The 21991-nt window shown below is 44.2% G+C and overlaps 1 protein-coding gene across 1 annotated transcript; it reads left to right on the forward strand.

The window, feature by feature from the left end:
* Nucleotides 1–12297: 12297 nt before the first annotated feature.
* LOC123103025 (pyruvate kinase 1, cytosolic) lies at nucleotides 12298–17784 on the forward strand. Its single transcript, XM_044524511.1, has 16 exons — nucleotides 12298–12601; nucleotides 12738–12834; nucleotides 12947–13044; nucleotides 13202–13357; nucleotides 13541–13618; nucleotides 13736–13867; nucleotides 14018–14098; nucleotides 14272–14343; nucleotides 14481–14570; nucleotides 15044–15188; nucleotides 15310–15398; nucleotides 15645–15740; nucleotides 15875–15942; nucleotides 16029–16128; nucleotides 16769–16828; nucleotides 17355–17784. The coding sequence occupies exons 1-16, from the start codon at nucleotides 12533–12535 to the stop codon at nucleotides 17505–17507; spliced, it is 1584 nt and encodes a 527-aa protein (XP_044380446.1). The 5' UTR covers nucleotides 12298–12532; the 3' UTR covers nucleotides 17508–17784.
* Nucleotides 17785–21991: the final 4207 nt, after the last annotated feature.

Consider the following 21991-nt stretch of genomic DNA (forward strand, 5'->3'; position numbering starts at 1 on the left):
CTAGCTAGAAGGAATAGGAGGTCTATCTATAGTCTTAGTGCAAAAGGGGGAGAAGTGGGGGGGGGGGTACATGGGCTGCAGCCCAACTCATGGCAGCACACAGGCGCCAGACGTCCGGGAGTCACCGGTCGTCCGGAGGCTCGCGAGGGTCTAGACGTCCGGTGCCTGTCAGACGTCCGTAGATTTGGCTCGAGTGGTCTTCGGTCAGACATCCGGGCGGGGTCGGACATATGGGGCGTCGGAAGTCCGTAGTTTTGGCTCGGGTGTGGAAGTGTCGGTCGTCCGGAGAGGGCCGGACGTCCGGATCCTGGGGACTTTGAGTAGTTCTTCTTCTTGTCCCATGAACTTGGTGTCCTCACCGTCTTGTCCGTTGAGTGTACTTGGTCCGTGGCCTTCCTCCAAGCACCTGATCACACATAGGGTTTCCACTTGAGGTAGTAGCCAATTCTCATGCATGGAAAGTGGTAGTTCGGAGAGGAGTGAGTTCACCTTATCTTCGATAGCCTTCGCTCGGGCTCTTGTCATTGGTCCAAGTGGTGTCGTAGGGGACGTAGGTGGTCCATGGGGATGACCTTGGGATGCTCCGCATCAATAAGGAAATATAATAATAACAACTTTATTATTGCCTCTTGGGCATATTTCCATCAAGTTTATCATATAGTCCAGAGAAAAGCTCAACATATTCTTCCATTGAACTACTCTGCCGAATGTTAAACATTTGGCGCAAGAGATTCTGGTGCATGTTCCTACCGAACCCGGACTGTAGAAGATCACATAATTCAGACCAACTGGCTTGAGGAGCCCAACGCTGAACTAACTCTAGCCAGTGCGCTGATGTGCCCTCGAACTGAGCTAAAGCAGATGATATCCATTGGTTCGGTGGTGTGCTCCTAAACCTGAAATAATCCTCACAACGCATCTATCACAACTTGGGATTGGAGCCATCAAAACGTGGAAGCTCGATCCGAGGGCCATACCCCATAGCATCAGGTGGATAGGGCCGAACAATTTCAAGTGCCGGAATCAACTGATGAGATGAGTTCAGATTCGACTACATACCTCATGCTGGAGGAGGCACATATTTTGGCCTTGAATTACGATGCTCTTGCTCGCTGCGGAGACCATCAAAACCTCCAGATCCGCTGCTTGTTGCCACACCCTTAGTGGATGAAGATGGTGCCCTCGGTGATGAAGGCGTTGTAGGAGACGAAATGTGGCCCAGATACGCTCCAATTTCGCTGCGGAGCTCGTCAAGGTCGACTCCGATGGCGAGCTTGACGTCACCGATTCAGCTCGAGAGCTCGTCCAACTTGCTGTCGAGCTTGGCGAGGGCAGTGACCATCTCCTCGTTGCGCTCAGCCGAGCTCTTGGTGAAGGTGGTGCTGGAATCGGCACATGGGAGCTCATAGATCGCCTTGGTTTTCGGTGAAATTCTCTCCATGGCTTCTACTCAATGAGACTGGTATGGTTATGGTGGCTAGGGAGATCCGGGACTAGGAGAGGCTCTGATACCAAATTGTAAGGGCTAGGTCATGAATCGAGCTCCATTCGTGACGAATTCGAATTACATGGATGATGGGAGGAAGGAGGAGTTCCTCTTTCACAAGCCACACACACACACACACACGATACTAGTCGTCTACCAACCATCACCGATTTCCTATAGCTCTGCTGTATAAGTACACAAGGCCAGTTTAGGCCCATTCCGGTCCAGTGAGCCGAGCTGGCAAGCGAAGTTGCCGCTTGGGCCGTCCTTCTGTTTGAACTGCGACTTGGCGCTCCCCTTGATCGCTGACACATGACTATCTAGGCATACTGTTGGGGATCGTAGCAGAAATTAAAAAAATTCTACGCATCACCAAGATCAATCTATGGAGTATTCTAGCAACGAGGGGAATAGGAGTGCATCTACATACCCTTGTAGATCACGAGCGGAAGCGTTCAAGTGAACGGGGATGATGGAGTCGTACTCGCCGTGATCCAAATCACCGATGACCAAGTGCCGAACGAACAGCACCTCCGCGTTCAACACACGTACGATTGGGAAGACGTCTCCTCCTTCTTGATCCAGCAAGGGGGAAGGAGAGGTTGATGAAGATCCAGCAGCACGACGGCGTGGTGGTGGATGCAGCAGGATCCCGGCAGGGCTTCGCCAAGCACAAGCGGGGAGGAGAGGTGTTACAGAGGGAGAGGGAGGCGCCAAGAGCAAAGGTGCGGCTGCCCTCCCTCCCTTCCACTATATATAGGGGCTAGGGGGGCGCATGCCCCCTTGGAGATCCCATCTAAAGGGGGGGGGCCTGGGGGCAACGGCCCCCTTAGGGTTTCCAACCAGGGGGGCGCATGCCCCCTCGGGGGGCAACGACCCCCTAGGGTTTCCAACCCTAGGCGCCTTGGGCCCTTGGGTGGGGCGCACCAGCCCATCAGGGGCTGGTTCCCACGCCACTTCATCCCATGGGGCCCTCCGGGATAGGTGGCCCCATCCGGTGGACCCCCGGGACCCTTCCGGTGGTCCCGGTACAATACCGGTAACCCCCTAAACCTTCCCGCTGGCCGAAACTGGACTTCCTATATATAAATCTTTACCTCCGGACCATTCCGGAACTCCTCGTGACGTCCAGGATCTCATCCGGGACTCTAAACAACTTTCGGGTTACTGCATACTAATATCTCTACAACCCTAGCGTCACCGAACCTTAAGTGTGTAGACCCTATGGGTTTGGGAGACACGCAGACATGACCGAGACGCCTCTCCGGTCAATAACCAACAGCGGGATCTGGATACCCATGTTGGCTCCCACATGCTCCTCGATGATCTCATCGGATGAACCACAATGTCGAGGACTTAATCAATCCCGTATTCAATTCCCTTTGTCAATCGGTACGTTACTTGCCCGAGACTCGATCGTCGGTATCCCAATACCTTGTTCAATATCGTTACCGGCAAGTCACTTTACTCGTACCGTAATGCATGATCTCGTGACCAACCCCTTGGTCACATTGAGCTCATTATGATGATGCATTACCGAGTGGGCCCAGAGATACCTCTCCGTCATACGGAGTGACAAATCCCAGTCTCGATTTGTGCCAACCCAACAGACACTTTCGGAGATACCTGTAATGTACCTTTATAGTCACCCAGTTACGTTGTGACGTTTGGCACACCCAAGGCACTCCTATGGTATCCGGGAGTTGCACAATCTCATGGTCTAAGGAAATGATACTTGACATTCAGAAAAGTTACAGCAAACGAACTACACGATCTTTGAGCTAAGCTTAGGATTGGGTCTTCTCCATCACATCATTCTCCTAATGATGTGATCCCGTTATCAATGACATCCAATGTCCATAGTCAGGAAACCATGACTATCCTTTGATCAACGAGCTAGTCAACTAGAGGCTCACTAGGGACGTGTTGTGGTCTATGTATTCACACATGTATTACGATTTCCGGATAATACAATTATAGCATGAATAATAGACAATTATCATGAACAAGGAAATATAATAATCATTTTATTATTGCCTCTAGGGCATATTTCCAACAGTCTCCCACTTGCACTAGAGTCAATCATCTAGTTACATTGTGATGAATCGAACACCCATGGAATTCTGGTGTTGATCATGTTTTGCTCTAGGGAGAGGTTTAGTCAACGGATCTGCTACATTCAGGTCCGTATGTACTTTACAAATTTCTATGTCTCCATTTTGAACACTTTCACGAATGGAGTTGAAGCGACGCTTGATATGCCTGGTCTTCCTATGAAACTTGGGCTCCTTGGCAAGGGCAATAGCTCCAGTTAAACCCGGGCAAACGTCGGGCCGGGCCGGGTTTCGGGCCGGGCTTATAAAAGCCCGACCTTCATTTCCCAAGCCCGAGCCCGGCCCGAAGCCCGAAATACTCCCTGTTTTCAAGCCCGAGCCCGGCCCGAAGTCAAGCCCGAAGCCCGAAAGCCCGGCCCGAACGCTGTTTTTTAGTGTATGCACGTGCAAGCCCGGCCCGAAGCCCGAAAGCCCGGCCCGAAATACATAAAAAATGAAGCCCGAGCCCGGCCCGAACTATCTTCCGGGCTGCAAAACTAGGCCCGAGCCCGGCCCGAACGTCAAGCCCGGCCCGGCCTGGCCCGGGTTTTTCGGGCCGGGCTCGGGCCGGGTCGTCGGGCCGGGCTGCCCATGCCCGGGTTTAGCTCCAGTGTTGTCACAGAAGAGAGTCATCGGCCCCGACGCATCGGGTATGACTCCTAGGTCGGTGATGAACTCCTTCACCCAGATTGCTTCTTGTGCTGCCTCCGAGGCTGCCATGTATTCTGCTTCACATGTAGATCCCGCCACGACGCTTTGCTTGTAACTGCACCAGCTTACTGCCCCACCATTCAAAATATACACATATCCGGTTTGTGACTTAGAGTCATTCAGATCTATGTCGAAGCTAGCATCGACGTAACCCTTTACGACGAGCTCTTCGCCACCTCCATAAACGAGAAACATATCCTTGGTCCTTTTCAGGTACTTCAGGATGTTTTTGACCGCTGTCTAGTGTTCCTTGCCGGGATTACTTTGGTACCTACCTACCAAATTTACGGCAAGGTTTACATCAGGTCTGGTACACAGCATGGCATACATAATAGACCCTATGGCTGAGGCATAGGGGATGACACTCATCTCTTCTATATCTTCTGCCGTGGTCGGGCATTGAGCCGTGCTCAATCGCACACCTTGCAATATAGGCAAGAACCCCTTCTTGGACTGATCCATATTGAACTTCTTCAATATCTTGTCAAGGTACGTACTTTGTGAAAGACCGATGAGCCGTCTCGATCTATCTCTATAGATCTTGATGCCTAATATATAAGCAGCTTCTCCAAGGTCCTTCATTGAAAAACACTTGTTCAAATAGGCCTTTATGCTTTCCAAGAATTCTATATCATTTCCCATCAACAGTATGTCATCCACATATAATATGAGAAATGCTACAGAGCTCCCACTCACTTTCTTGTAAACGCAGGCTTCTCCATAAGTCTGCATAAACCCAAACGCTTTGATCATCTCATCAAAGCGAATGTTCCAACTCCGAGATGCTTGCACCAGCCCATAGATTGAGCGTTGGAGCTTGCACACCTTGTTAGCATTCTTAGGATCGACAAAACCTTCCGGCTGCATCATATACAATTCTTCCTTAAGAAAGCCGTTAAGGAATGCCGTTTTGACGTCCATTTGCCATATCTCATAATCATAGAATGCGGCAATTGCTAACATGACTCGGACGGACTTCAGCTTCGCTACGGGTGAGAAAGTCTCATCGTAGTCAACCCCTTGAACTTGTCGATAACCCTTAGCAACAAGTCAAGCCTTATAGATGGTCACATTACCATCTGCGTCTGTCTTCTTCTTAAAGATCCATTTATTTTCTATGGCTCGCCGATCTTCGAGCAAGTCAGTCAAAGTCCATACTTTGTTTTCATACATGGATTCTATCTCAGATTTCATGGCTTCTAGCCATTTGTCGGAATCTGGGCCCGCCATCGCTTCTTCATAGTTCGAAGGTTCACCGTTGTCTAACAACATGATTTCCAAGACAGGGTTGCCGTACCACTCTGGTGCGGAACGTGTCCTTGTGGACCTACAAAGTTCAGTAGGAGCTTGATCCGAAGTATCTTGATCATCATCATTAACTTCCTCTCTAATCGGTGCAGGCACCACAGGAACATTTTCCTGAGCTGCGCTACTCTCTGCTTCAAGAGGCAGTACTTCATCAAGCTCTACTTTCCTCCCACTTACTTCTTTCGAGAGAAACTCCTTCTCTAGAAAGGATCCATTCTTGGCAACGAAGATCTTGCCTTCGGATCTGAGGTAGAAGGTATACCCAATGGTTTCCTTAGGGTATCCTATGAAGACGCATTTTTCCGACTTGGGTTCGAGCTTTTCAGGTTGAAGTTTCTTGACATAAGCATCACATCCCCAAACTTTTAGAAATGACAGCTTAGGTTTCTTCCCAAACCATAATTCATATAGTATCATCTCAACGGATTTCGATGGAGCCCTATTTAAAGTGAATGCGGCAGTCTCTAAAGCATAGCCCCAAAATGATAGCGGTAAATCGGTAAGAGACATCATAGATCGCACCATATCTAATAGAGTGCAATTACGACGTTCGGACACACCATTACACTGAGGTGTTCCAGGCGGCGTTAGTTGTGAAACTATTCCACATTTTCTTAAGTGTGTGCCAAATTCGTGACTCAAGTATTCTCCCCCACGATCTGATCGCAAGAACTTGATTTTTCTGTCACGTTGATTCTCAACCTCACTCTGAAATTCCTTGAACTTTTCAAATGTCTCAGACTTGTGTTTCATTAAGTAGACATACCCATATCTACTCAAGTCATCAGTGAGGGTGAGAACATAACGATAGCCACCGCGAGCCTCAACACTCATTGGACCGCACACATCAGTATGTATGATTTCCAATAAGTTGGTTGCTCGCTCCATTGTTCCTGAGAACGGAGTCTTGGTCATTTTACCCATGAGGCATGGTTTGCACGTGTCAAATGATTCGTAATCAAGAGACTCTAAAAGTCCATCTGCATGGAGCTTCTTCATGCGTTTGACACCTATGTGACCAAGGCGGCAGTGCCACAAGTATGTGGGACTATCATTATCAACCTTACATATTTTGGTATTCACACTATGAATATGTGTAGCATTACGCTCGAGATTCATTAAGAATAAACCATTCACCATCGGAGCATGACCATAAAACATATCTCTCATATAAATAGAACAACCATTATTCTCGGATTTAAATGAGTAGCCATCTCAAATTAAACGAGATCCTGATACAATGTTCATGCTCAAAGCTGGCACTAAATAACAATTATTGAGGTCTAAAACTAATCCCGTAGGTAAATGTAGAGGTAGCGTGCCGACGGCGATCACATCGACCTTGGAACCATTCCCGACGCGCATCGTCACCTCGTCCTTCGCCAGCCTCCGCTTATTCCGCAGCTCCTGCTTTGAGTTACAAATGTGAGCAACCGCACCAGTATCAAATACCCAGGAGCTACTACGAGTACTGGTAAGGTACACATCAATTACATGTATATCACATATACCTTTCGTGATGCCGGCCTTCTTGTCCGCTAAGTATTTGGGGCAGTTCCGCTTCCAGTGACCACTTCCCTTGCAATAAAAACACTCAGTCTCGGGCTTGGGTCCATTCTTTGGCTTCTTCCCGGCAGCTTGCTTACCAGGCGCGGCAACTCCCTTGCCGTCCTTCTTGAAGTTCTTCTTACCCTTGCCTTTCTTGAACTTAGTGGTTTTATTCACCATCAACATTTGATGTTCCTTTTTGACTTCTACCTCTGCTGATTTCAGCATTGCAAATACTTCAGGAATGGTCTTTTCCATCCCCTGCATATTGAAGTTCATCACAAAGCTCTTGTAGCTCGGTGGAAGCGACTGAAGGATTCTGTCAATGACCGCGTCATCCGGGAGATTAACTCCCAGCTGAGTCAAGCAGTTATGCAACCCAGACATTTTGAGTATGTGCTCGCTGACAGAACTATTTTCCTCCATCTTACAGCTGAAGAACTTGTCAGAGACTTCATATCTCTCGACCCGGGCATGAGCTTGAAAAACCATTTTTAGCTCTTCGAACATTTCATATGCTCCGTGTCTCAAAACGCTTTTGGAGCCCCGGTTCTAAGCTGTAAAGCATGCCGCACTGAACGAGGGAGTAATCATCAGTACGTGTCTGCCAAGCGTTCATAATGTCTTGGTTTTGTGGGACGGGTGCGTCACCTAGCGGTGCTTCTAGGACATAATCTTTCTTGGCAGCTATGAGGATGATCCTTAGGTTCCGGACCCAGTCCGTATAGTTGCTGCCATCGTCTTTCAGCTTGGTTTTCTCTAGGAACGCGTTGAAGTTGAGGACAACGTGGGCCATTTGATCTACAAGACATATTGTAAAGATTTTAGACTAAGTTCATGATAATTAAGTTCATCTAATCAAATTATTAAATGAACTCCCACTCAGATAGACATCCCTCCAGTCATCTAAGTATAACATGATCCGAGTTAACTAGGCCGTGTCCGATCATCACGTGAGACGGACTAGTCAACATCGGTGAACATCTTCATGTTGATCGTATCTTCTATACGACTCATGCTCGACATTTCGGTCTTCTGTGTTCCGAGGCCATGTTTGTACATGCTAGGCTCGTCAAGTCAACCTAAGTGTATTGCGTGTGTAAATCTGTTTACACTTGTTGTATTCGAACGTTAGAATCTATCACACCCGATCATCATGTAGTGCTTCGAAACAACAAACCTTCGCAACGGTGCACAGTTAGGGGGGACACTTTCTTGAAATTATTACGAGGGATCATCTTATTTAAGCTACCGTCGTTCTAAGCAAATAAGATGTAAAACATGATAAACATCACATGCAATCAAATAGTGACATGATATGGCCAATATAATTTGCTCCTTTGATCTCCATCTTCGGGGCTCCATGATCATCGTTGTCATCGGCATGACACCATGATCTCCATCATCGTGTCTTCTTGAAGTTGTCTCGTCATCTATTACTTCTACTACTATGGCTAACGCTTTAGCAATAAAGTAAAGTAATTACATGACGTTTATGTTGACACACAGGTCATAAATAAATAAAGACAACTCCTATGGCTCCTGCCGGTTGTCATACTCATCAACATGCAAGTCGTGATTCCTATTACAAGAACATGATCAATCTCATACATCACATATATCATTCATCATTCATCACAACCTTTGGCCATATCACATCACAAAACACTTGCTGCAAAAACAAGTTAGACGTCCTCTAATTGTTGTTGCAAGTTTTTACGTGGCTGCTATAGGTTTCTAGCAAGAACGTTTCTTACCTACGCCAAAACCACAACGTGAATTGCCAATTTCTATTTACCCTTCATAAGGACCCTGTTCATCGAATCCGATCCGACTAAAGTGGGAGAGACAGACACCCGCCAGTCACCTTATGCAACTAGTGCATGTCAGTCGGTGGAACCGGTCTCACGTAAGCGTACGTGTAAGGTTGGTCCGAGCCGCTTCATCCCACGATGCCGCCGAATCAATATAAGACTAGTAACGGCAATCAAATTGACAATATCGATGCCCACAACTACTTTGTGTTCTACTCGTGCATAGTAACTACGCATAGACCTAACTCATGATGCCACTGTTGGGGATCGTAGCAGAAATTAAAAAATTTCTACGATCACCAAGATCAATCTATGGAGTATTCTAGCAACGAGGGGAATAGGAGTGCATCTACATACCTTGTAGATTGCGAGCGGAAGCGTTCAAGTGAACGGGGATGATGGAGTCGTACTCGCCGTGATCGAAATCACCGATGACCAAGTGCCGAACGGACAGCACCTCCGCGTTCAACACACGTACGGTTGGGAAGACGTCTCCTCCTTCTTGATCCAGCAAGGGGGAAGGAGAGGTTGATGAAGATCCAGCAGCACGACGGCGTGGTGGTGGATGCAGCAGGATCCCGGCAGGGCTTCGCCAAGCACAAGCGGGGAGGAGAGGTGTTACAAAGGGAGAGGGAGGCGCCAAGAGCAAAGGTGCGGCTGCCCTCCCTCCCTTCCACTATATATAGGGGCTAGGGGGGCGCATGCCCCCTTGGAGATCCCATCTAAAGGGGGGGGGCCTGGGGGCAACGACCCCCTTAGGGTTTCCAACCAGGGGGGCGCATGCCCCCTCGGGGGGGCAACGACCCCCTAGGGTTTCCAACCCTAGGCGCCTTGGGCCCTTGGGTGGGGCGCACCAGCCCATCAGGGGCTGGTTCCCACGCCACTTTAGCCCATGGGGCCCTCCGGGATAGGTGGCCCCATCCGGTGGACCCCCGGGACCCTTCCGGTGGTCCCGGTACAATACCGGTAACCCCCGAAACCTTTCCGCTGGCCGAAACTGGACTTCCTATATATAAATCTTTACCTCTGGACCATTCCGGAACTCCTCGTGACGTCCGGGATCTCATCCGGGACTCCGAACAACTTTCGGGTTACTGCATACTAATATCTCTACAACCCTAGCGTCACCGAACCTTAAGTGTGTAGACCCTACGGGTTCGGGAGACACGCAGACATGACCGAGACGCCTCTCCGGTCAATAACCAACAGTGGGATCTGGATACCCATGTTGGCTCCCACATGCTCCTCGATGATCTCATCGGATGAACCACGATGTCGAGGACTTAATCAATCCCGTATTCAATTCCCTTTGTCAATCGGTACGTTACTTGCCCGAGACTCGATCGTCGGTATCCCAATACCTTGTTCAATCTCGTTACCGGCAAGTCACTTTACTCGTACCGTAATGCATGATCCCGTGACCAACCCCTTGGTCACATTGAGCTCATTATGATGATGCATTACCGAGTGGGCCCAAAGATACCTCTCCGTCATACGGAGTGACAAATCCCAGTCTCGATTCGTGCCAACCCAACAGACACTTTTGGAGATACCTGTAATGTACCTTTATAGTCACCCAGTTACGTTGTGACGTTTGGCACACCCAAGGCACTCCTACAGTATCCGGGAGTTGCACAATCTCATGGTCTAAAGAAATGATACTTGACATTCAGAAAAGCTACAGCAAACGAACTACACGATCTTTGAGCTAAGCTTAGGATTGGGCCTTGTCCATCACATCATTCTCCTAATGATGTGATCCCGTTATCAATGACATTTAATGTCCATAGTCAGGAAACCATGACTATCCTTTGATCAACGAGCTAGTCAACTAAAGGCTCACTAGAGACGTGTTGTGGTCTATGTATTCACACATGTATTACGATTTCTGGATAATACAATTATAGCATGAATAATAGACAATTATCATGAGCAAGGAAATATAATAATCATTTTATTATTGCCTCTAGGGCATATTTCCAACACATACATATTCTTGCGGTTTAACATCAATATTGTCCGACAAATACCTTACATCCATCATATTCTATATTTTGGTAAGATTTAATTTGATTTGAGTATGGATAGCGAAAGACAAGCCAAAATTTGATTAGTTGAGATTCTGATAAGATTCGATTTGATTTGGGTATGGATATGGAAAGGCAAGAAAACTTATGATTTTGTTGAGATCTGATTTGATTTTATTGAGTTAATGTAGGACATGGTTTTTAGAAAAGTTATTCTATTTATGTTGCTTTAATTCTGTGTGCATTGGTTGAGACTAAAAAAGCAACAGAAAATCAAAGAGGCAGAGGAGGGTGTGAGGAGGAAAAACCTAAGGGAGGAGGTGAGGCGAAACTACCAACACCCTTTTAATAGTAGAGATTGTGTATTGATAAAGAAACATGTACGAAACTTATAGATATGATCTTTATACTGGTGGTCACACTTCAGGCTTAGTAGAATGATGGTCTTTCAAGGGTACATAGATAAGCAGACGCCCAAGGATGCATGGAGTGGTATCATCCTCGTCAGTGGGCACCATGAACACATCCAAATGATGTAGTCTTCAATGAGCCCCCCCCCCTCGGTGCTCCTTGCGCAAGTATAGCATTGCAACACCTCGATGATGAGGGGATCAACTAGAGCACCACGTCTCTTTTTAGGAATATGTGTTTTGCTTCTTCTTTACTTTAGATAGACAGGTCGAGCGGCAGCGAGTAGTCTGCATGACAAACGAGTGGGCCTCTAGCCTCTAATCTAGAAAGGTGTTAGGTGGGGAGAATATTATTTCATCTTTAAAGAACCGCCACCATCGTCTCGTCTATCTAAGCAGTACACAAACTTTAAAAATAAATCCCACTCATTGACAAGGGCCGAAATGTAGCACGCCTCCGTAGCCCTAAAAGGACACGAGACGAGGTGAGCAAACTACGGCACCGACCGGGAGGCACGAGTAACCCCAAGCGGCCAAGGGGTACGACCCCTACGTAAAATTATGGCGAGACAACTACAGTGATGCTGATATATTTTACTCGATATGGAAAGACAAACTTGGGATCCTGAGGCAATATTAAGTCGCAAGAAATGGTCGCTATCTACGGTCATAAACATTGTTCTCCAAGAAACAAACAACGAGAACAACGGTCCCACCCACGCGACCTGCAGCGGAAGAGAATGAGAAAGGAGTCAAAACTTGTTCGAAAAGTCAATGATTTTGCCCCCGCTCTTTCTTTCCGCCCGGTCCGGGTCGGCCCGCTCCGGTGTCCGGCCCATCGCAGTAGAAAAAACAGGCAGCGGCCGTCAAAACCCGCGTGTCGCTGTACCACCTCTTCGGCCCACCGGAAGCCAGATGCCGCCTCCTGGCTCGAGGTCGCGGGGTTAATAAAAAGACAGGAAAGGAGGGGAGGAGGAGGAGCATCCCGCACCGCATCGCACTAGGTCTCGAACATTCCTCTTTCTCTCCCTTGCTTGGGGAAGAAGAAGAAGAAGAAGAAGAAGAGAGGGCGAGCGCCCCCGCCTCCCGACGCCGTCGCCCCTCGCCGCCGATCTGATCTCAGGAGCCAGCGAAGATGCATTCCACCAATCTGCTCCTCGAGGAGCCCATCCGGATGGTCTCCATCCTCGAGCCATCCAAGCCGGTAAGCGTCCATCCCCGCCCCACGCTCTCTCCGTCGGATTTGATGATCTGCGTGGGGATCAAACCCTAATTGCGGCCGCTCGACTCTCCTGATCGGCGTTGGATCAAACCTTAATGATGTTTTATTTGTAAATCAGAACTTCTTCCCGGCGATGACGAAGATTGTGGGGACGCTGGGTCCGAAGTCCCGGTCCGTTGAGGCCATCTCCGCCTGTCTAAAGGCCGGCATGTCTGGTTCGTATAATCGTATCTTCTTCCGCGACAGCGGAGTGTCTTTCTCTCTTAATTAATTGTTTTTCTCTTTTCTAAATCTAACATTGATTTTCTGTGTTTTCTTTTCTTGCAGTGGCCCGTTTCGATTTCTCGTGGGGGGATGCCGCGTACCACCAGGAGACACTCGAGAACCTCAAGCTCGCCATCAAGGCCACCAAGAAGCTATGTGCTGTAAGTGCTGTCACAACCAACGCTGATTTGTGGCCATAAGTCGTGATGAAATCAACTTTGCATACACACACCCAAACATGCCACTCAGAGTGGATCTGATGTTAGCTAGGTGAAATATGTTCTGTGGAGCTTGACGATTGGGTATTTTTTTGGACAGGTTATGCTCGACACTGTTGGCCCTGAGTTGCAAGTGGTGAACAAGAGTGAAGTCACAATCTCGCTTGAAGAGAACGAGTCTGTTGTTCTCACCCCTCACCAGGGCCAGGAGGCCTCTTCCAAGTTGCTCCCTATCAACTTCGCTGGACTCGCCAAGGTAACCCTCTTCTATCATCTCGCCGAATCTTGAGCTGTCTGTATTTAATTGTATGCGACGGTAGCTGTAAGCAGATCCACAGTTGTTTGTCTGTTTTATAATGTTTGTCATTTGTTGTCGCATTAAGATGTCCACTTGTATCTCCGCATGGATAAAATCAGAGCTATCATTTGTTCTTTGCAGGCTGTGAAGCCCGGAGCCACAATATTCGTTGGGCAATATTTGTTCACGGGCAGTGAGACTACATCAGTTTGGCTGGAGGTAGAAATCTTTGACATGCTACAATTAAGCGTTTTGTCATATTTGATGTGTTATATGCATGTTGCATGATCTTTCTTAGTGCTTCCTGATACCAAAACTCTCAACTGCCTGATGTAGGTTTCTGAAGTTCAAGGGGATGACGTGGTTTGCGTGATCAAGAACTCAGCTACCCTGGCTGGGTCACTCTTCACATTGCACTGCTCCCAGATCCATATCGACATGCCCACGCTGTCTGATGAGGATAAAGATGTAAGGAACTCCTCCCAAGAATATCTCTCGCTCCTTGTATTCTCTCCTTTATTAGAACTTGGCGACTAGACTTTAGATGTTTTTTTTCTTTAAACTGGAACTCCTTGCTGTAATCCATTATATAACTTTATGAGTATGCACCACTTCCAGGTTATGAAAAAATGGGGTGCTCCAAACAAGATTGACTTCCTCTCTCTTTCTTATACAAGGCATGCAGAAGATGTGCGGCAAGTAAGTAACTCATTGCGTGGATATTTAGAGTGTACTACTTCACAGTGCCATCTTTCCCAACAGATTGATTTTTTTTTGTATTTATATTTTGTTGAATAGTATCACATGTTTGTTTGCATTTCATACTTTGGAAAAATGTTCCTAACATTGATGGTATTTTTCCTGCAATACAGGCACGGGAGTTCCTCTCTAAGTTAGGTGATCTTAGCCAAACTCTGATTTTTGCCAAAATTGAGAATGTGGAGGTAATTTCAAGATATCCTTTCAACATTCCTGAGCAACTTTGATTTGGTTACTACATATTCACTCCTTACAATAGTCATTTAACATTCCCGAGCAACTTCGATATGATTACCACCTATTGACTCCTTATTCCTTGCAGGGCTTGAACCATTTTGATGAGATCCTGGAGGAAGCGGATGGTATCATTCTGTCAAGAGGGAACCTTGGAATTGATCTTCCACCTGAAAAGGTTGGCTATCTCAACCTTCACAATGCATTATCTCTTAACTTGTTGTTTTAGGTAGCGAAAAATTAGAGACAATCACCCCAATGCATTGTTTCTCAAGGGTCATATCTAAATGATATTGCATTTAATTAGTTTATGAATCTTTTTTACATCTCAACATTGTGGCCTAGTTGTGGAGAAAAGGAAAGAAGAGGCAAATAGGGCGATAAGCCACAAAGGATCAGACCATTAGTTACACTGCACAGGAAAACGAGCTAAGAGCTGTATCTATATCAACATACAGCTCCACTCTCGTTCTTTTTTAATTACAGAGCCAAGTATTGTGAATGCCCTTGGCAGTTGTGAAGGCCTTTTGCTTGATTAACATGTATTTTTCCCATTTGCATGACGCTTAGTGATGATTTTGTGTGCTTCAGTTAGATTTGCTTTAAAAAAATCAAGGGTCTCTATTGAGTACTACTTTGTTTGTTCTTTAGGTGTTCTTATTTCAGAAGTCTGCTCTGCACAAGTGCAACATGGCTGGAAAGCCTGCTGTTGTTACTCGTGTTGTGGACAGTATGACGGACAACCTAAGGCCTACTCGTGCGGAGGCAACTGATGTGGCAAATGCGGTGCTGGACGGTTAGTTTTTGCCTCTTGCAGATATCTTATACTTTGGTGATCCTGTACAGCTGCTCATTACTGCACCCAAACAAACTATAATTACACAAGCTGTAACATGAATAACAATCGTTTTGTTCAGGTAGTGATGCCATTCTCCTTGGTGCTGAGACTCTCCGTGGGTTGTATCCAGTCGAGACTATTTCAACAGTGGGCAGAATTTGTGCTGAGGTGACTTTCTTTGGAGTTCTATGTTCTCTTGATAAACACGGCCTGTTTGGGAGGGCATTTGTTGATAAGTTCCTTTCTATAGTTCAAATCTGACTTCAATAGTAAATGTTGCAAATAAATACTTTCTTCCGAACAGCCCCTAAATGCGCTCTCAACAAGTATATCTTTGGTACTCTAATGGAAATTCACTGCTTCCTGCCTTCTCTCTTCATATTTGGTGATATATTTTCATGAATTGTTTCACAGGCTGAGAAGGTCTTCAACCAAGATTTGTATTTCAAGCGAACCGTGAAATATGTGGGAGAACCCATGACCCACTTGGAGTCTATTGCTTCCTCTGCAGTGCGTATTTTGTTTCTTTTCATTTTCCAACCTTTTTTAGTGTTAGGGGAACAATTTCTGTCTTCCATTGATTTAATATCAGTCTGTGACACTTGGGTTTATAAGTCTGAAATAATTTGCTACGTATTTGCTAGGTGCGGGCTGCTATTAAAGTTAAGGCTTCGGTCATCATTTGCTTCACTTCATCTGGACGGGCTGCAAGGTAGAAAGATAAGAGTATTTCTTCTTAACAGGCTTCTAGTTTAATGGCAGTTGATTCATATATTATGTCGTATCTGGTATCTGCAGGCTAATTGCCAAGTACAGGCCCACCATGCCTGTCCTGTCCGTTGTCATTCCTCGTCTGAAAACAAATCAATTGAAGTGGAGCTTCACAGGTGCATTTGAGGTATGTTTACAGCCTTTTTCCTTGTAACCTTTTTGCTACCTTCTTCTGTATGTGCTATATCTAGGTAATGATTCAGAACTAGCATGCTGTTCTTCAACCTTAGAAAGATAACTTTAGGCTATAGTTTTTGTTAATGACAAATCTAACATTGAACCTTGCGCAATTGTGCAACTCAATACAGAGGAACTATATATAAGTATTTGCCATGTAATGCTAGAAAAGGGCACTTCGTTTCTAGATCCTTATTTTCTCTTGGCAGAAGATTGCTGTGTGTATTGGTCCTTTATTTTTACATGGTGCATAATTTCTACTACCTCCGTTTCAGTTTATGTATTTCTAGATCATCTGTTTGACCAATGAAATATGTATTATGCTGAAGTATACAATCAAAAATTGTATTTGAAACAGGCTTTGTCATGGTCAAATCGATTATCTGAAAATACTTTTGTGCCTAACAGAACGAAAAATTGGGAGTATAACTAGACTGCTAATTAACATGTTCTGTAGAATTTTCCCTAATGAGGAACAGCATGTTCAGCTAGACTCACTAATTAACATGTATACTACCATATAATTTTCTCTGATAAGAAACAGTAAACCTCTGTGTTTGGCTCATATTTGTTGCATTATCTTCCTGCAGGCAAGACAATCACTCATAGTTAGAGGCCTCTTTCCCATGCTTGCTGATCCACGTCATCCGGTGAGTTAACCTGCCTTTGTTGGATACATTAATATAAGCATATATTTTGCAAACCATTCTTTGGTTGTTCTTCTCAATTTTTTATAATAATATGAAAATAGGAACTACCTATGAATATGAACGCGCCCTTGTTCTGGACGTAAAAGGGAATGGACGTAAAAGGGAACATAATGTCAGTTGGCGTTGGTGCATATTCCAAATATTTGAAAACTGAATGCTTTACATACACTAGGCCAGTTAACTTATTAATCCTTACTCTTAACAAATTAGCTATTACGGTAACGCTAGACTGCAGTTCACTTTCGAACTTGACTGGTGGTATGCTGGTTTGTTGACTCTTCTGTACTGTAAACGCAATACGTGAGCTTATAAGCTGGTGTGCACCAGTGATGCTGATGTTTGGAGGTCTTTCATCTTGCATCCACCTTGAATTATTTGGTAGCTAGAATTCCTTGATTTGGACCCAACTAGGAACATGCTCGGTCTGGCTGGTGATTTGTACTGACATTGTTTCTCTGCCCTGCAGGCTGAATCTACTAGCACTACAAATGAATCAGTGTTGAAGGTTGCTCTTGACCACGGCAAAGCATCTGGTGTGATCAAGTCGCATGACCGTGTCGTCGTGTGCCAGAAAGTGGGAGATTCCTCTGTCGTGAAGATCATTGAGCTAGACGACTAGGCAAAATTAGCCTTTGCTCAGGGCTTGCCAGATTTTTGACTAGGCCAAAACGTTGCTTGGTGGCTATGTATAATTCTATCTATAGTTTTGCAAAACGAGCAGTTTTTCCTATGGTGTCATCATAGGATCCGCGGTTATCATTCTGAAACCTACGCTAGTTATTATGGATATGTCCTCAGATTTTACTGCAGTGTAGCGAGTAAATGATCTGATGGAATAATGATATCAAAACTTTGTGACCCTTATTGTTGTCGCTAAGCCTATGTTCCCATTTACAGATTTGGGTGTGATCCTGAGGTTTTAGGATGTTCTTATCATCTTATGACTGTCAGTTGGAGAATTCTGGTATATTTTTCTTTGCGGATTGGTATATAGAGACTAAAAAAAATAGTTCTTTATTTCTTTTTGCCGCCAGGAAGTTTTCCTTTCTGGCGATGTTTATTCATGACAATGTCAATTGAGTTTGACTAGCAGATATGCCGTTGCAACGGGAGATAAAATACTATGCATTTAAAGTCAGCAAGAATTATATGTGCAAGCAAAACCCTGTGCACATGAAAAAACATTTAGTTTCTCGGTTTTGCTGTGTGTGAAGAAATCAATTTGCTATTTTTTCGTTAATTGATCGAGGACATTTAAGAGTTTTGTTACGTCATTGTAGGCCAGACAAAGGCTCATGAGTTATTCAATCTACTTTTCCTTTCAATCGAGAGAATTTGAAGGTACGAAGTTTCTGAATATTCTAGGGAACATGAACACTTTTTTAAATCTTGAACAGTTTTTTAAAATTATGTATACTTCCAAAAAACATGAACAAAATATGAAAAATAACATTTTTTAAAATTCACAAACATTTTATGAATACACTAACATTTTTTATAAAAAACATGAACATTATTTCAATTTGTGAACCTTTTTTAAAATGGGAACATGTGTTGAAAATTCATAAGATTTTTAGAAAACGTGTATCTTTTATACATGATTATTATTTTTAATTTTGAAAATTTCACTAAAACATGAATAATTTTCAAATTTGTAGCACTTTTTGATATGCAATTTTATTTTCTATAAATCTCTAATAATTCTGAAAAGAAATAAAAGATTAAAACATGAGCAACTTTTTGTCAAGTTCCGACTATTTTTAAAAATAGCAAAAAAATGGAATTCTGAACATTTTTCCAAAAAAATACTAAATGTTTTTTGAGAATTTTTAATTTACGAAAAAAATTTCGAAAAAAATCACCTTGAAAAGGAAAAAAGAGTTAGGGAAAGGAGGATAAAAATAGAAGTAAAACACATAAAAAAAATGGGGCAACCCATTATTGGTTGTCCTGTGCGAAACTATCTCTATTTCTCGACCTGTGCGGAAAATAGAATTTCCTAATTGCGTGGACAAAAAATTAAGTGGGCTGGCTTCACTGGACAACAGCGGGCGGCCCACGTAGGAAAATTCTTTTTCTAGCGGACAAGCGCATAAGAATTTAGTACCACCTTCGTGTAGAAAAAAATTCTTTACGATGGTGAAGGGATGAAAAAATTGAAAAAATGCACCTTGCTTTATTAGTAGGTATATATATCTATATCTATATCTATATCTATAGCTACTATTAAGGGGAGGTGATATTCTTGGTTTCGTCTTACTTCGTTTGGTCCCGCTTCAATTAATTTCACATACGCTATTTTGTTTTGGCCCAATGGAGGAAGCCCACCTGGCGGCGCACTATGGCCCAGGTCCGGAGAGTTGGCAAAAAATAAAACTACCCATGGGAGAGTTCGATTTCATAACCTATCAACCGGCCACGCACCCAGCTAGCGATATGAGAGGATTTTCTTCCTCCGTTGCAACGCACGGGCCTTTTTGCTAGTATAGCAATACAAAATTAAAACATGGGCAACTTTTTTGCAAGTTCCGACTATGTTTAAAAATAGCAAAAAAGATTGGAATTCTGAATATTTTACAATTTTTTTAATACTGAATGTTTTTTGAGAATTTTTAATTTATGAAATAAATTCTAAAAAAATCAACTTGGAAGAGAAAAAAGAGACAGGGAAAGGAGGATAAAAATAGAAGTAAAACACATAAAAATAATAAAAAATGGGCCAGCCATTATTGATTGTCCTGTGCGAAACTATCACTGTTTCTCGACCTGTGCGGAAAATAGAATTTCCTAGTTGCGTGGGCGAAAAATTAGCTGGGCTGGCTTCACTGGGCCACAGCGCGCGGCCCATGTATGAAAATTCTTTTTCTAGCGGACAAGCGCATAAGAATTTAGTACCATCTCGGGTAGAAAAAAAATCTTTCCGGTGGTGAACGGATGAAAAAATTCGAGAAACGCACCTTGCTTTATTAGTAGGTATAGATATATATATTTTTTTTCCGTTCTGGTGGCGACGTTTATTCATGAAAATGTCAGTTGAGTTTGAATTTGGCTTTGGCAACTCTTTAACAATGTGCACTTGACTGAGCTTTTCCCATTCTATTCGCACCTGAGTTGCAAACTTGACGGTAAATTTGACTACGGGGCAATATCAAGCTCCAGCTTAAGACAGCTTACGTAAGATTTTTTATCATGGCAAAATCTTCTTTTGTGTCAAATTATTTTTTATCATGGAAAAATCTAAACATCTTTTGTGTCAAATTATGTTCTCTAAGGGGCGAGCATGGCAAATCCATCTCGTTCATTTTTATGAAAAACATCAAATTTTTATACCTAAAAATCTGATGTTAATCTTTTTTAGTGCTTCTGATTTTTTTTGCTCCCAGCCTTTATTATACACGGCACGTGATCTTCAAGCAACAAGATGATAGTTCATCCCGATTTTTCTCATCTTGTGAAGATCATTGAGCTGGATGACTAGGCAAAATTTGACTAGGCCAAAACGTTGCTTGGTGGCTATGTATAATTCTATATATAGTTTTGCAAAACGAGCTGTTTTTTCTATGGTGTCATCATAGGATCCATGGTTACCATTCTGAAACCTAAGCTAGTTATTATGGATATGTCCTCAGATTTTACTGCAGTGTAGCAAGTAAATGATCTGATGGAATAATGATATCAAAACTTTGTGACACTTGCTATTGTTGTTGCTAAGCCTATGTTATCATCTTATGACTGTTTTTTTTGCATATCGTTACATAGAGACTAAATAGTTCTTTATTTCAGGAATTTTTCCTTTCTAGTGGTGACGTTTATTCATGACAATTGTCACTTCAGTTTGAATTTTGACAATGTCAATTGAGTTTGATTTTTTCTGTTCTGGTGGCGACGCTTATTCATGACAATGTCAATTGAGTTTGAATTTGGCTTTGGCAACTCTTAACAATGTGCACTTGACTGAGCTTTTACCATTCTATTCTCACCTGAGTTGCAAACTTGACGTTGTAAATTTGACTTAGGGGCAGTATCAACCTCCAGCCCAAGATAACTTACGTCAGACTTTTTATCATGGCAAATCTAAACGTCTTATGTTCTATGTTCTCCGAGGGCGAGCATGGTGAATCCGTCTCGTTCATATTGTTCATTTTTTTATATAAACTGTTATGAAAAACATCAAATTTGTCATACCTAAAAATCTGATGTTAATTCTTTCAGTGTTTCTGATTTTTTGCTCCCAGCCTTTATGATACAGGGCAGCTGATCTTCATGAATTAGACATGAATTTAAGGATGAACACAGAGAACAGAATAAAATCATAAGGAAACATAAGAAACACTCAAATACAAGGTCCACTATCAAATCTATCAACAAACAAGGGAAATAAAGCAACAAGATGATAGTTCATCCCGGTTTTTCTCATCTTGTGGTGCAAGACGTGGCATGGCTCAGTGTGGTTGGCCGGCTCGCTCCAAGCCTTGGACACCACTCTCATAAACCCAGCCATCTTGCACCAAAAAATTTCAAAGTGAAACTACCTAGGGCGCAATGGACCATTGCAGCTTGCAAGGAGTAGGGGGCAGTGGTCTAACAAAGACAAGGAGATGGCTTGGTGAATGTGTACATGGAAAGCAATGGAATAGTAGATTCTTCTCTACCAAACAGCTCCAATTTCACACGGCCATTGAAGTAATCCTTCGCCTTGACACCACCCAAGGTCGAAGACCTCTCAGCCTAGAGGAGTGAGACCTTCACTCTCGTCTTTAGAAGAGACTTGTTGGCTTTGCCATCATGGAGAGGGCTAGGAAGAGACAGTGCTCAGGGAATTCTTACCTAAGGGAGGGCGACGTTAATACCCGCTACTTCCATCTTCGCGCCAACGGTTGTCATCGACAAAACTTCATCCGACGCCTCTCCCATCATGGAGGGTGGGTGAGCACATATGAGGATAAGGAGAGTGTGTGGTCCATGATCACTTCTCGGCAATGTTTATGAGGGGCCCGCGACAATAGTCCAATTTTGCACGTTTTCCTAATGTTTCAGATTTTTTGAAGTTACAGAAGTATAGTCTTTGTTCAGATCATTATAGACTGTTCTGTTTTAGACAGA

The sequence above is a fragment of the Triticum aestivum genome, chromosome 5A (assembly GCF_018294505.1).
Source record: "Triticum aestivum cultivar Chinese Spring chromosome 5A, IWGSC CS RefSeq v2.1, whole genome shotgun sequence".
Taxonomy (NCBI): Eukaryota; Viridiplantae; Streptophyta; class Magnoliopsida; order Poales; family Poaceae; genus Triticum; species Triticum aestivum.

Excerpts from the sequence above, each read along its gene's own strand:
- LOC123103025 (XM_044524511.1), top strand. The coding sequence starts at position 12,533 with ATGCATTCCACCAATCTGCTCCTCGAGGAGCCCATCCGGATGGTCTCC. Across the intron at positions 14,571-15,043 it reads TTGATCTTCCACCTGAAAAG|GTGTTCTTATTTCAGAAGTC; the intron begins GTTGGCTATCTC and ends TTTGTTCTTTAG. Across the intron at positions 15,741-15,874 it reads AGTCTATTGCTTCCTCTGCA|GTGCGGGCTGCTATTAAAGT; the intron begins GTGCGTATTTTG and ends CGTATTTGCTAG.